General features: G+C 42.0%; 1 protein-coding gene across 1 annotated transcript; it reads left to right on the top strand.

Moving 5' to 3' along the window:
- Window positions 1–4,233: 4,233 nt before the first annotated feature.
- Window positions 4,234–12,673, top strand: ARPC5 (actin related protein 2/3 complex subunit 5). The gene is made up of 4 exons (XM_004767938.3): window positions 4,234–4,575; window positions 6,927–6,999; window positions 9,328–9,504; window positions 11,299–12,673. Exons 1-4 carry the CDS (start codon window positions 4,433–4,435, stop codon window positions 11,359–11,361), a joined length of 456 nt encoding a protein of 151 aa, XP_004767995.1. The 5' UTR covers window positions 4,234–4,432; the 3' UTR covers window positions 11,362–12,673.
- Window positions 12,674–13,146: the final 473 nt, after the last annotated feature.

Here is a 13,146-nt window from a genome sequence, read left to right as displayed (position 1 = left end):
GGCCCCATTATAAAATAGTTCACCCTATCTATCCCATCCTAATGTATAATCATAAAGTTATATAAAGCTAAAATAAATCACAAAGCAAAAATGGAATGGAAGGCTAGTGGTTCAACACAGAACTAGTTCATTTGGATATTATGTACAAGCATTAGACCAACTATAGTCTAGGTAACATGCTAAAAAATCTTTTTATAGGGGTGCCTGGATGGCTCAGTGGGTTAAGCCTCTGCCTTCAGCTCAGGTCATGGTCTCGGGGTCCTGGGATTGAGCCCCACATCGGGCTCTCTGCTCAGCGGGGAAACCTGCTTCCCCCTCTCTCTCTGCCTGCCTCTCTGCCTACTTGGGCCTCTCTCTCTGTCAAATAAATCAATAAAATCTTTAAAAAAAAAATCTTCTTATATTGTACTAATTATGTTTCTAGAGAACAGTGGTATTACATCACCATTACCAGAACTGAACTTCACTTATTTATTTTATATTTATAACACATGTTTGATGTGTTTGATTAACACTGGCCTCACTTCCATCTCATTGCTGTGGGATTCAGTGTCTTCGTTTGTTAAGTATTTAGTGTCAAGGCTGGGGAAAACAAGCACATGGTAGTAGAGCACTCAGTTTAAAATATCTGAAAAGAAAGACCTATTATAAAATAGTTTTATCAAAATCCTTTCTAATTAAAAAGATTCTTCACTCTTTGCATTATCACAGATAATAAAAAGGAACTACATACTATCACGCAGCATTAACCTTGAGAAAATTCAGATTTAGTCTGAATACTTTAGTATTCAACTAAACCAGGTTATTTGCACAGTAAATAAAATGTCTTAAAACCTACAGATCTGTTATTTCAGGGATACACACTCATTTGGAAAATAAAATAGGGAGAATAATATTACATAAAATGAATTAAGTACCATGGTTAACATAAAAAGTTGTAATTTGCAAGAAAGTGGAATAATGTGTATTATCTAATTAAAACATAATTAAGGACAGGTTTCTACACACACACACACACACACACACACACACACACTTCCCTAAAGCTTTATAGATTTGACTGTTAGCTGATTAGGGTAGGGAGGAAATTAATGTATCCATTAAGAAATACTCACTCTCTAAAAATGATTGCAAAATTGTTAGATTATTCATTGGGTACAAATATGTTTCATATCTATTATACTAGGTACTTATCATTGCAAGACAATAAAAAATACCACATTGGAAAAGGACCTTTTGACATTATTACATCTCAAATGTATTATGCATTATGCAACTGAGAATTAGTTATATTTAACACATTCAACATATAGAGCAAAATTCTGAGTAATCAAATCAATTATACCCTTGAGCAACTCAATTTTTTAAATTCCTCTCACTATTCCCTTAAGTTGATTTCTACCCCAGAATTCCTCCCAGTTCTAAAATAAGAGAACAGAGACATTTCCTAAATAAGACCTAATACAAAAGAAGAGAAATTAAGAGAAGGGATATATTAGTCTTAAATCCTTGTTTCTGTTTGCTCTCAATAGCGCTTCTAATGTTCAATTTTCTCTTCAAAGAAAATCTTGATTTAGAAGAACAAAAGAGTACAATCATCTTTCACATCAAAACAAGTATACTGTTGAGCTCTTACCAAAGTTAGCAAAAGATTGAAACTGAGCAGGAAATAGTAAAACAAATCTTTATTGTAAATTATATAATGCCACTCACCATAGTAATGGTCTGATACATTGGCATATGACTTTTTTTTTAAAGATTCTATTTATTTATTTGACAGACAGAGATCGTAAGTAGGCAGAGAGGCAGGCAGAGAGAGAGGAAGGGAAGCAGGCTCCCTGCTGAGCAGAGAGCCTGATGCGGGGCTCCATCCCAGGACCCCAGAATCACGACCTGAGCCGAAGGCAGAGGCTTCTAACCCACTGAGCCACCCAGGCGCCCCTGGCATATGACCTTTTAAAATAAATATTACCAACAGGTAGAAAAATTTCCTCTGCTCTCTGAAAACAGAGCATGGAGGAGTTCTTTATCATGTGTTTGCTCATAACTTGAATCTTTTTTTTTAATTTTTTTTAAAGATTTTTATTTATTTATTTGATAGACAGAGAGAGATCACAAGTAGGCAGAGAGGCAGGCAGAGAGAGAGCAGGGGAAGCAGGCTCCCCGCTGAGCAGAGAGCCCAATGTGGGGCTCGATCCCAGGAACCTGAGATCATGACCTGAGCCGAAGGCAGAGGCCTAAACCACTGAGCCACCCAGGTGCCCCTCATAACTTGAATCTTAAAGAAATGTCACTTCCACCACCTAAATGATATATTTTTCTATAAGAGTGATTTAATTGAGAAGAGAAAAATGCCATATTGCTTCTTCCTTCCAAGAAAGGATGCATTCCATTCCTGAGAACTCCCTCTGTCTCTCTCCATATATACATATACATACACATATATATGTATATATCTCCACATATATATATGTATACATGTCAATGTAGATATAGATACACATATATACATATGTATGCGTATCTGTCCAACAAATGGTTGATTTTGAGATCTCTCTTCCTTTCCTTACTGATGCATTATGTTCACTCTGACTTTCAAACATTTATGCATTCATCAATGAATAACTGAGTACCTAAATGTATTGAGTTCTGCCTGCATGCCGAGCATTATATCAGATGTAAATAAGATACAAAATAAATATAAGACAAGTCTTTGCCCTCCAGAATCTTTTGATCTCTTCCAGGAACGAAATAAAACATGATCTGTCATTAAATAATTCATAAGACTAGTGCCAAAATCAATGGTACAGGTAAGATGTATTTTACATGTACATAGAATTTTAGAGCTTCGGAACACTTTCCTGTACTTAATCATCAGAACAGACTCGTGAAGTACACATTATTAGCTCCACTTCAGCGACGAGGAACCTGAAATTCAGAATTTTAAGTGGAATGCCTCAATCAAATGGATTACGAGTCGAAAAGACCTGAGCCAGGGTTTTCCGACTCTGAGTCCAGTGCTCTTTTCAATACAGCACAGGAAACCAAGGATTGGGGGTGTTAACAGGGCAACAACCGGCTTTCAGCTTGAGATGGAATTGAGCTAGACCTGACAGGATGTCAGGAAAACATAAAGCTATCTGAGCAGCGTCCAGTTGAATGTCCAAAATAATTTTATTTTATTCTGCAAATATCTGTATTTCAGTGTTATACACAGAGCACAACTACCATTTCTTTAGTGCTAGTGCCTCTATCTTCTTATAAGAGCTTTGCTCTCAGAAACGAGGATGTGAAATGTAAGGAAAAGCTGGCCTAGCAGGATCATACAAATCTTAAGTCACAAATATAAATCTTAAAGATCTGGTTTTCACTAATTCTCACACGTTTTGTTTCCCCACATCGCCAGAGAGCGTAACTCGCCCCTATCCTTTTCTAACAATTTTGCTCCAAACAGCCACTTATTTTAAGATGTCCGTGACTGACCCTACCCCAAATTCCACAGGTTCGCCCCAGTTTTGCCACCCCGGCCCCTGCCCAGAACCCTCCCCTCCCTCCCGACGGATATGATACCTACTCTGCAGGTGCCGTCGGGATGCTGTCACACAGCACTGACGGATAAGATATGACCTTTCGACTCCGTCCTTGGGGACCTCCCGCTGGCTGCACAGCGTAGTTCCAACCCGGGGAAAGGGGCTCCCGGCTCAGGAGCGCAGCCACCGGCAGTGCACGGTCCGAAGTGATGTCTCTGACAACTAAAACGACGCCGGGCGCCCGGGCGCGCATCACTCCGCCCCAGACTCCTGCCAACTGCAGGGGACGCGGCCCGGCGACCAGTCCATCCCACCTCACAGGCAAGTCCGGGCCAGCCGGACCTCACGCAGGACCCAGATGACAGGTCGCCGGCAGCGGCGGCGGCAGCAAAAGCCACCCGCCCCCAGTGCCCATAGCCACCAAGCTAAGGACCCCCCCCCACCCCCCGCCCCGACTGGACCGCAGAGAAGCGTTGCTATGGAAACCCTCTGAGGATCACATGACGGCACCAGACGACCAATTGCCTCTTCCCTCAGCCCGCGGCCCCGCTTTCGGCCCTCCCCCTGCCCCGCCCCCTCCGCCCCCGCCTCCTTCTCCCAGCCCCGCCCCTTTCCTGCAGAGAGCCCGCGCCTGCGCACTGCGTTCAGCGCGCTCCCTCCCTCGCGCGCGCTCCCCGGGGAAGAGCGGGGGCGGCGTAGGAGGCTAGAGAAGAGCATGAAGCTGAGGAGGAAGGAGCGCCGCCAGCGCGCAGGCCCAGAAGCGCCCGAGCCCGGACTGCCGGCGACGCCCCAGAGCGGAAGAGGGAAGTGAAGGCGCCAGGCAGCGGGTTCCTGGTGAGCTTCGCTTACCGAGGTAGAGGCAGCAACCCAGAGGAGGCTCTCGCCGCCGGTCCGGATCGGGGATGTCGAAGAACACGGTGTCGTCGGCCCGGTTCCGGAAGGTGGACGTGGATGAGTACGACGAGAACAAGTTCGTGGACGAGGAAGACGGGGGCGACGGGCAGGCCGGGCCCGACGAAGGCGAGGTGGACTCCTGCCTGCGGCAATATCCTTGCGTCTGCTGGCCTCCCTTCCCCGTCCCGCCCCGCCCCTCTCCCGGGACCCCGCAGCCCCCCGGGCCAGGGGCGCGGAGCTGCCCCCAGCGGCCCATGACTTAAATCTGTCTCCTGGGGGCCTCCGCTCTGAGAGGGCAGGGGACACTCCCATTTCTGCCCGAGTCGCCCCGAGACCCCGGGGACCCGCCTCGGAAACTCGCCCTTCCCGGGGCGCCCTGCCCGCCCCGATTCCTCAGGTTGCGGCCGGAGTTCCTGCCTCCGGGAACTGGCGGGGCCGGCCGCGCCCTCGCCGCGGCGCGGGGGGAGGCATCTGGGGCTGCCCTCTGGCTCTCGGGGGGCGCTCACGTTGTCCTCCCCAGGACGGTGCTGGCTGGAGTCACCTCGGCTCCAGAAATTTGTGATTGGGAGTTAGCAGGCTGCTGCTTCTGTTGGGTGGTTTGGTTTTGGCAGCGTTGGGAGAGTTTATTCCTTGCTGGGAGGGATGGGGCGGTTTGCAGAATGGAGGCCCTCGGTCCTTTTAGCCCCTGGGCGTTTTTTAAAAGCATTATTATGTAAAGAGAAAGGAATTTGGCAAGATAAAGATTGCAAGGTACAGAATTTGTTAACCGGGAGGAAGGGAAAGAGTACGAAACAACCAACTCCCGAGAAGGAAGGTTGGAGGCTTTTTACCTGATAAACGAGGGACAATGGAAAGAGGGATTGCATATGGAGAATCCCTGGAAATATTTAAAATAAACCCCAGTGAATAAAATAGACGATGAGTCATTTGTTCAAAGCAGGATCATTTTTGTAACCCTGAAATCGTTTCCATTTCAGTTAAAATGCGGCTGTCAGTTCCTGGGTTTTGTTTTTGCATATTTGAATATTCATAAATTTGCACATTTGCATCACATCTTTTTTAGAAGAATGTAAATGTTGCAACAACTAATGCTGTAATTTTAGAGAATCTCAATTACTGAATTCACTCATTTCTAATTATTCTTGAATGTATTATAAGATAGGGAAGACTCTAAACCCTTTCCTCATCAGTGTCCTATTAAATAAAGTATATTGGAGAAATATGAGTGAAAATATTGGTTGTAACTATATCTAGTCTTAAAGGCACCTAAAATACAGCACTAAACATTTATCAACATACAGATGTTTTTTTTGATTTCCACAACTTTCACAGTCAGCTGTTGCTATTCTGCATTACTTAAATACTTAAATGCTTTAGGTCTTAAAAATGAGCCAGTCTGCAAAAGACGTGCTTTTCTAGAAGTTCCGTTAACCCTTGAAAATAACAGCTGACCGCCACCCAGAGGGGTTTTTTTGGTTTTGGGGCTTTTTTTGGTCAGACTTTTTTTTCTCTCTTTCTCCCAGACAGAAGCAGTGGCCATGACTCTGTCTGAAAACACTCTTTGTGATGGATAAATGATGTTTTGTGAACTAACTATAGGTTGATGGGTGATGAGTCTTAACTGGTACCGCTGTATCCATATAATGGATCTGCTTTTTAATCACTATAGTAAAATAAAAAGATACTGTCTCTTCTCTTGTTGCAACCAGAAGAGACAAGCTCTGAGCCAGGCACTACAGATGGAGGAACAAGTGAACTCTGTGGTTTTCCTTTTAGGGGAATGACTGTATATTCTGACAGTCTGATTGGCCTTCCGTGTCTCATACTTGCTAACTCACTGGTGCTTTCAAAGACTAAATTTAATAGGTATGACCTAAAACAGTTTCAATAACCTTTATGAAATATAAGAGAAAATAACACAAAACAAAAATTAAGCTACTACCTAAAGGTCCTTGAATTACTAGATCTTTTGTAGTGCCTCTTTTCATTAATATTGAGAGATTGCTGAGGTATATCATTTAGAGTGCTGCAATAATCACCAGCATTTTCTACCCGCATTTCAATTCATATAGAATATGATTCTAGCAAACATTTGGTCTTTATTTTTCCAGTCAGAATCACATAAAAAGAAATCTTGGTTGAGAATATGCTGTTTCATTTTGGGACCTGATAATTCTGAGATACGTATAATTTTTTAGAAATGTAACTGGGTAATGTTTGCATCTGTGTCTTACTGGAAAAGAAAAGGCTATCACCAAAGTGTTCATTTAGTAGTTAGAGCCAGACAAGAACTGGTCTTTGCCTTATTACTTTCTCTTATGTCTTCAATATTTTACATTTGATTGACATCCTTGAAACCAACATGCTGAGTTTTCCAATATTCAACAGAGTGACCGTGGTAATTTTTCTTTCTATGCATAAAGTCAGGTCTTAAGAACCAATGATATTTACAGTGCTTTCCTGGGGGCTGCCCTTTGGTGCTATCCCCTTAACCTGCATCACAGGAAATATGACTGCCGCCCTCCAGGCAGCTCTGAAAAATCCCCCTATCAACACCAAGAGTCAGGCAGTGAAGGTAAGTCCCAGACACACAGTGATCTCTGCTGATACTGAAGCTTTCTTACCAGAATCCTCTGAAGTGTCATGAAGTCAACAAATATTTTAACCATTTATTGTCTTTGATGTGGAAGAGCTTACTCTGTAGTTTGATAGGTAAAAGTTTATATGTGAAAAACAGCAATCCAATACTGAGTTATGAGAATGAGAGCTTTTTTGTGTGTTATTGGAGGCACTTGGGTTGAATTTGAGCAAAGGCCTGAAGAATAAACAAAACTCTTGCAAAATAAACAGATTCTATTTGGTTGCTTTTTAGAAATTTTTCTAAATTATGCAAGTATTAAATGTTTATAGAAAACTCAGAGAAGTGGGGAGGAAAGCATAATCGTCATCCCCCTGTCCAGAGGTAGCCAGTTATTACTTTTTGGTGTTGCTATATGCTTACAGAGTTTTTGTATTAGTTGTCTTGCCTTTTTTTTTTTTTTTTAAATGGAGGTTTATAACTGGCTTTTTTTTTTTTAAATATATATGAACATCTTTCCTTGGCAGTAAGTTTATTTCAAAAGCATCTTTTTTAATGGCTGCATATAGATAGGCTGCAGTTTACATGTAACTAATCTCCTTTGTCATATGTTTAGGTTATTGACCTGTTGTTGTAAACAGTACTGAAATGAACATTTGGGGTATATTGTTACCTTTTTTCTTTGAATGAATTCCTAGAAGTGAATTGCTGGGTTTTTAGAATGCACATTTTTTAAGGCTTTTGGTACAGGTGGTAGATATTGCCAGAAAAACATGACTTAGCATCCCCAGCAGCGATCTTTCTGGAAATTCTGGAGAACTTACTTACTGATTGTTTAAAATGAAGCCCAGAGTTCTGACCCCATTGTCTATAGGAGCCCTAAGGATCCCTTTAACTGAATACAAGTAATAATTTAAGTAGATGTATTAATAATTACCTCGCCAACAATGAGAGGAAACATTTTCTTTGGTTTTTGAAAATGATGAGAGAGGTCATTGAAATTCCATTTTTACCACCTTCTGCTTTTACATAGGTGAGTTTTTATCACAGTTTGCGGGTGGGAAGTTATAGCTGTGGTGGTTAAGAATATTTTTCTAAATTGGGTAATTGCATAGTCTTTAAACTGAAGACAACGATAGGTGGTAGAAACATTCTGTAAACTCCTGAACATGAGGAATGCCAAAGATACCACTCTTGAATAGGCGAGGTGAAATTGTTGAAAGGGTAAATTAAGTGTTCTCTGCTTCCTTCATGGGTGAAAAAATGACTTTGCTCTTGGAGCAGCCTTTTATCAAAGAAAAAAAAATCGTAAAATGAAGATCACTATATCTTATATCTTGATTGTAGATATGAAACTTAAAATGAGTGTTCTTAAAAGCTTATTTTTATTTATTATTATTGAAGGATGGTTCAATATAGAATTGTAGTTCATTTTTTTCTTTGTCCTCGGGGTTTTTTTGAGGTCAAGAAGTAAAATTTAAATACAGATTTAATAAAATGGGCAAGTTATCATATGTGTTTGTAAGCAAATCCTTTCAGCTCTCCTTCAGACATGTCAAGAGTCTGTCCCCTTCCACTGCTCCGATGCGAGCCCAAGCCAGCCTATATTATCGCAGTCCCTTCCAAACTGGTCTCTGCCAGCTCTGCCTCGTTCCCTGCCCGCCCCCCCCACCAGCACGGCATCAGCTTATTCTCTGCATGGCAGCCAAACGGATCCTGTTAAAATACAAGTCAGTTTATCACTGCTCTTCTCAAAACCTTCCAACATCTTCTCATTTCTCTTAAACCCAGAATCCTCACAGTGGCCTGCAGGGCTTATGTGGTCTGTCTTCCCGCTGCCTCTCTGACTTCCTGTCCTACTATTCTGCCATATCGCTCTGGCCTCCAGGGAGCTTTCTGAACACCTTGGACACACAATAACAGCATTTGTTCTTTCCTCTGTCTGAAATGGTTTTCTCAGATATACCCAAGGATGCTTCTTTACGTCCCATCAGGTTTTAATGTCACCTCAGTGGAGCCTTTCTGGAACAACCACTTCACACGCACATCTAAATGTTCTGTTCTGGGGCGCCTGGGTGGCTCAGAGGGTTATGCCTCTGCCTTCAGCTTAGGTTGTGATCTCAGGGTCCTGGGATCAAGCCCCACATCGGGCTCTCTGCTCAGCGGGGAGCCTGCTTACCCCTCTCTCTCTGCCTGCTGCTCTGCCTACTTGTGATTCTCTCTCTGTCAAATAAATAAAATAAAATCTTTTTTTTAAAAGACATTAATTAAAAATAAATAAATTGATAGATAAAAATAAATGTTCTGTTCTTTATTTATCCCCAGGATCGAGCAGGCAGCATTGTTTTGAAGGTGCTCATCTCTTTTAAAGCAAATGATATTGAAAAGGCAGTTCAATCCCTGGACAAGAATGGTGTGGATCTTCTAATGAAGTATATTTATAAAGGCTTCGAGAGCCCCTCTGACAATAGCAGTGCTGTGTTATTGCAGTGGCATGAAAAGGTAAGTTACAAATTCTAAGTCACTATGACTGGCTCCTTTATAATAGAAAGTAACCATGACACACCTTCTACCACCTAAATTATTATTTTGACTTCTCGGCTGTACATCTTTGTTTTTACAAATAAATGCATGAAAATGCAAGTTTAGATTTATGCTTACTGACCTTGGTTTTAAGAGATTCTCATTTACAACACATTCAGTGATGAAAACACACACTAAAGAGATTGTAAAACTTGTCTTTGTCAAGTCATTTGATGGCTCATCTGTGACCAGATAAAGAGAGCTAACTTTTATGGATGGGATAACCAGGATTTTCCCAAGATGGCCCCAGTTTATACCTGTTCTCCCAACATAATTAAGACTAGTTCCCTTTCAGTCTCCAGTGTACCAGTTGGAGTATATGTATATGTATATGTAATGTATATGGTCACTGTACCATTAGTTGATGTTTCATTTAAACCTTACAATGACCCTACAAGGTATATAAACATCTTTGTCATCCTCAGTTTAGAGATGAAGAGCCCACTTAAAAACCTAAGCCACGTGGTTCTTGTCCAGTGTCAGGATCATAGCAGCCATTGGTGGAGCACTTACTGTATTCCAAGCACTCTCCCAAGCACTTCACAAATATTAACGCCATTAATCCTCATAAAAATACTAGGAGAGAAAGCTTGTTGTCATACCTGTTTAGGTGGATGGAGAAACTGAGGCCCACGTTAAGCCTTGATTGCTTCCTGACATCAGTCACCAGTTTTTTGCCATTCTGTCTACTAAGTAATTCTCCAGCCATGCACTCGGATACCTCCCTAGTGCAGCTCTTTGCAGCCTGTCTCCGTCTGTTGCTGTAACTTCCTATCTGGGCCTCCAGCTACCAGTTCTGCCTCCCTCAAATCTGTTCTCCACCCGGTTGCCAGAATGCGGTCTCTCCAATCCAGATCTACCCTGTCAGCCACCTGCAGAATGAAGCCCAAGTTCCCAAGTCTAGCCACTCCTCTGCTATGTTGTCCTTCCCCCCGTGCTCCGGCAGTGAGCAGCATAATCGTGTGCTTTCCCAGAATACACTGTACTGTTTCACACTCCTCGACCTTTGCTCAGGATTTTCTCTGTGCCTGAGTGCCTCCTCATGGAGGGCACACCTCTGTCACTGCATACATTATACTAGCATGTTCTCCTTACATATCTGTCCCTTCCTGGTAGACCAGAAGAAGCTCTGTCCCTAGCATCCACCACGGTACCCAGTACACAGAAGTATTCAGGAAGTAAGCCAGAACTTTCAATTCCTGATACTCTAGACTTGCAGTTTTTGAAGGTAAAGTCAAAATTAAACTTCCCAAGTTCTTAGCTATTGAATAATAACATTCTTAGCTTGGGGGAATAAAAAGAATCTGACAGACTGGCTAATCTAAATGGAACTTAGGGCAGTTGATCCCAGTTTGAATTTCTTCCTGACAGAGCTAAGAGAGCAATATGCATTCCTAATTTATATGTAAGCGCTTGTTTTAGGCAAGCACATGCTGTAAGAACATCCTGTTACACGAAAACAACATAGTAGAATATCAGCTACTGTCTCAATGGCATGTGGGTGCACGAGGCAGAGACTCCGAAGGTGGTGTGGGTCTCTGTGTGCTGAGAACAGTGCCTGGCGCACAATGGGTGTGCAAGAAATCCGTGTGAAAATTAATGAATCCAAAGCCGATAGCTGGACACATTCCTTCTTTAAGAAAAATGTTTTAGTTGGTATGAGAATTGACCCTTTCTGATCCCATCAGCACTTACATTTTGGTTTCTTCTTAGGCACTTGCTGCTGGAGGAGTCGGATCCATTGTGCGAGTCCTGACTGCAAGGAAAACCGTGTAGTCGGCAGGAACTGGATAGCCTGTGGGTGTGTGGGAGTCGCTGGTACAAAGACCAAAACAACCAAATGCCACCGCTGCCCTTCAGGCAGCATCTGTTTCTCTCAGCTTTGCCTTCTTGCTTCCTTTTTTCATATCTGTAAAGAAGAAAATCACATATCAGTTTTCCTTTCATGAAAATTGGGATAATACAGAGGAAATGTTTATGAACAGGAGTATTCCATGCTCAAAAACGATTTCAGTGTATACCTGTCTGTATATAGTACAATTTGCCTTCAAGTTTAATTGTGCAATTTTAACCCCTATTGGCTTGGTGGGGTTTTGTTTTGTTTTGCATTTTTTAAGGTGTTTTGTTTTGTTTTTGACTAATAGTGAGAAATTTGATCAGAATTTGAGGCCAGTTTCCTAACTCATTGCTAGCCAGGAAATGATCTTTATAAAAAATACAGTTGAGAAACTGGCAGCTATTAACATTGCAAAACTGGACCAGAATTCCCTTATTTAAGCAAAATGTGTTTCTGGAATGAGTGGTGGGTGAACACCACTCCAAGTTGCAGCTTTGTTTCTGTTTATCTCCAGATCACATGAGCTTAAGTACACCTCCTCCTCTCTGCATCCGATAATCATGGCCTCTCGATTTCTTTGTGGTCTCCAGGGTCCAGAGCAAGGAGTCTTGCTCTACAAAAATGTATCTAGGAAATGCCAGAGCCAGTTTAGCACGAGCATAAAACTTTGTCTAATAATATGACCCAATGTGGGGAAACTACTCCAAATGAGAAAAGACGTGGAAACAATGATGAAGTTCAAACTCTGGGCAGCCTCTGAATGAAACGCTCTTTTCTTTAGAAATATAATAGCTGCCTTAGACATTATGAGGTATATAACTAGTGTTTAATATGCCCTATAAATGTCTTCAGTGTTCTTCAGGGTAATTAGGATCTTAAAATATTTGGTTCAGATCCAGACACATTAACAGTCTGTATTTTAGCTCAGTGGTTTTTAAAAAAGGAAAATGCCACATAGCAAAAAGTGTTTACTTTGTTGGACAAACCAAATCGGTTCTCAAAAAATGACCGGTGCTTATAAAATGTTATCATTCAGTATCTCCAAAACAAACCACCTGAATGCACATGACCAAGAGGGAAATCAGCCTGTGTTTAGTATTTACATTGGACACCAGTTTTGTAATCACTGTCTTATGTGAGAACTGGTGGAGAAATTCTATAACCTCTTTGCTGTTTTTGATACCTGCTTTTTGTTTTGTTTTGTAAAAATGATAAAGTTCAGGAAATAAAATGTCAGTGTTGAATAATTTATTTTTCTCTTAGTTTAATACTTATGAATGTGGGGTTAATTAAGGGGGAAGATTTCCTCTTTTCCCAGTAGGTTATGGTATTTTCGACAAGAAGTAATTTGGTACAGAAGATTTCTAAATCTCCTTTACTCACATGTAAAGGAGAGAGTCATTGATGAAGGCAGGGTACCGCTGGAGCCTTGGGAATGATTCCATAGCCATCTGGATGCCAGCTGAGCCCCCAAGTATCACTGCCCAAAGACCAAAACTAGAATGTGCCAGGTAGCCTAGCAGCTGTGGTCCATTGCTCCTAGCCTGTACACCCTTTCTCACTCCACAGCCTCTCTTGTGTCCACACTGGCCCTGATTAGATGCTTGCTCTAAAGCTCTAGAAACCGAAAGGGCAACTCAGAAGGCTGGGCGTTAAGCGAAAAAATAGATAGTCAAGTAGGTACAGCATAACCCCTTACAAACTTGAAAATGAAAACCGAAGTG

The sequence above is a fragment of the Mustela putorius genome, unplaced genomic scaffold, assembly GCF_011764305.1.
Source record: "Mustela putorius furo isolate JIRA1106 unplaced genomic scaffold, ASM1176430v1.1 tig00537335_pilon_pilon_pilon, whole genome shotgun sequence".
In the NCBI taxonomy this organism is placed as follows: Eukaryota; Metazoa; Chordata; class Mammalia; order Carnivora; family Mustelidae; genus Mustela; species Mustela putorius.
The sequence above is the reverse complement of the archived record's forward strand: the minus strand, read 5'-3'. Positions and strand labels throughout refer to the sequence as shown.

Coding starts and splice junctions, on each gene's coding strand:
- ARPC5 (XM_004767938.3), top strand. CDS start 4,433: ATGTCGAAGAACACGGTGTCGTCGGCCCGGTTCCGGAAGGTGGACGTG. Junction 4,576..6,926: donor GTGGACTCCTGCCTGCGGCA/ATATCCTTGCGT, acceptor AACCTGCATCAC/AGGAAATATGACTGCCGCCC. Junction 7,000..9,327: donor CCAAGAGTCAGGCAGTGAAG/GTAAGTCCCAGA, acceptor ATTTATCCCCAG/GATCGAGCAGGCAGCATTGT.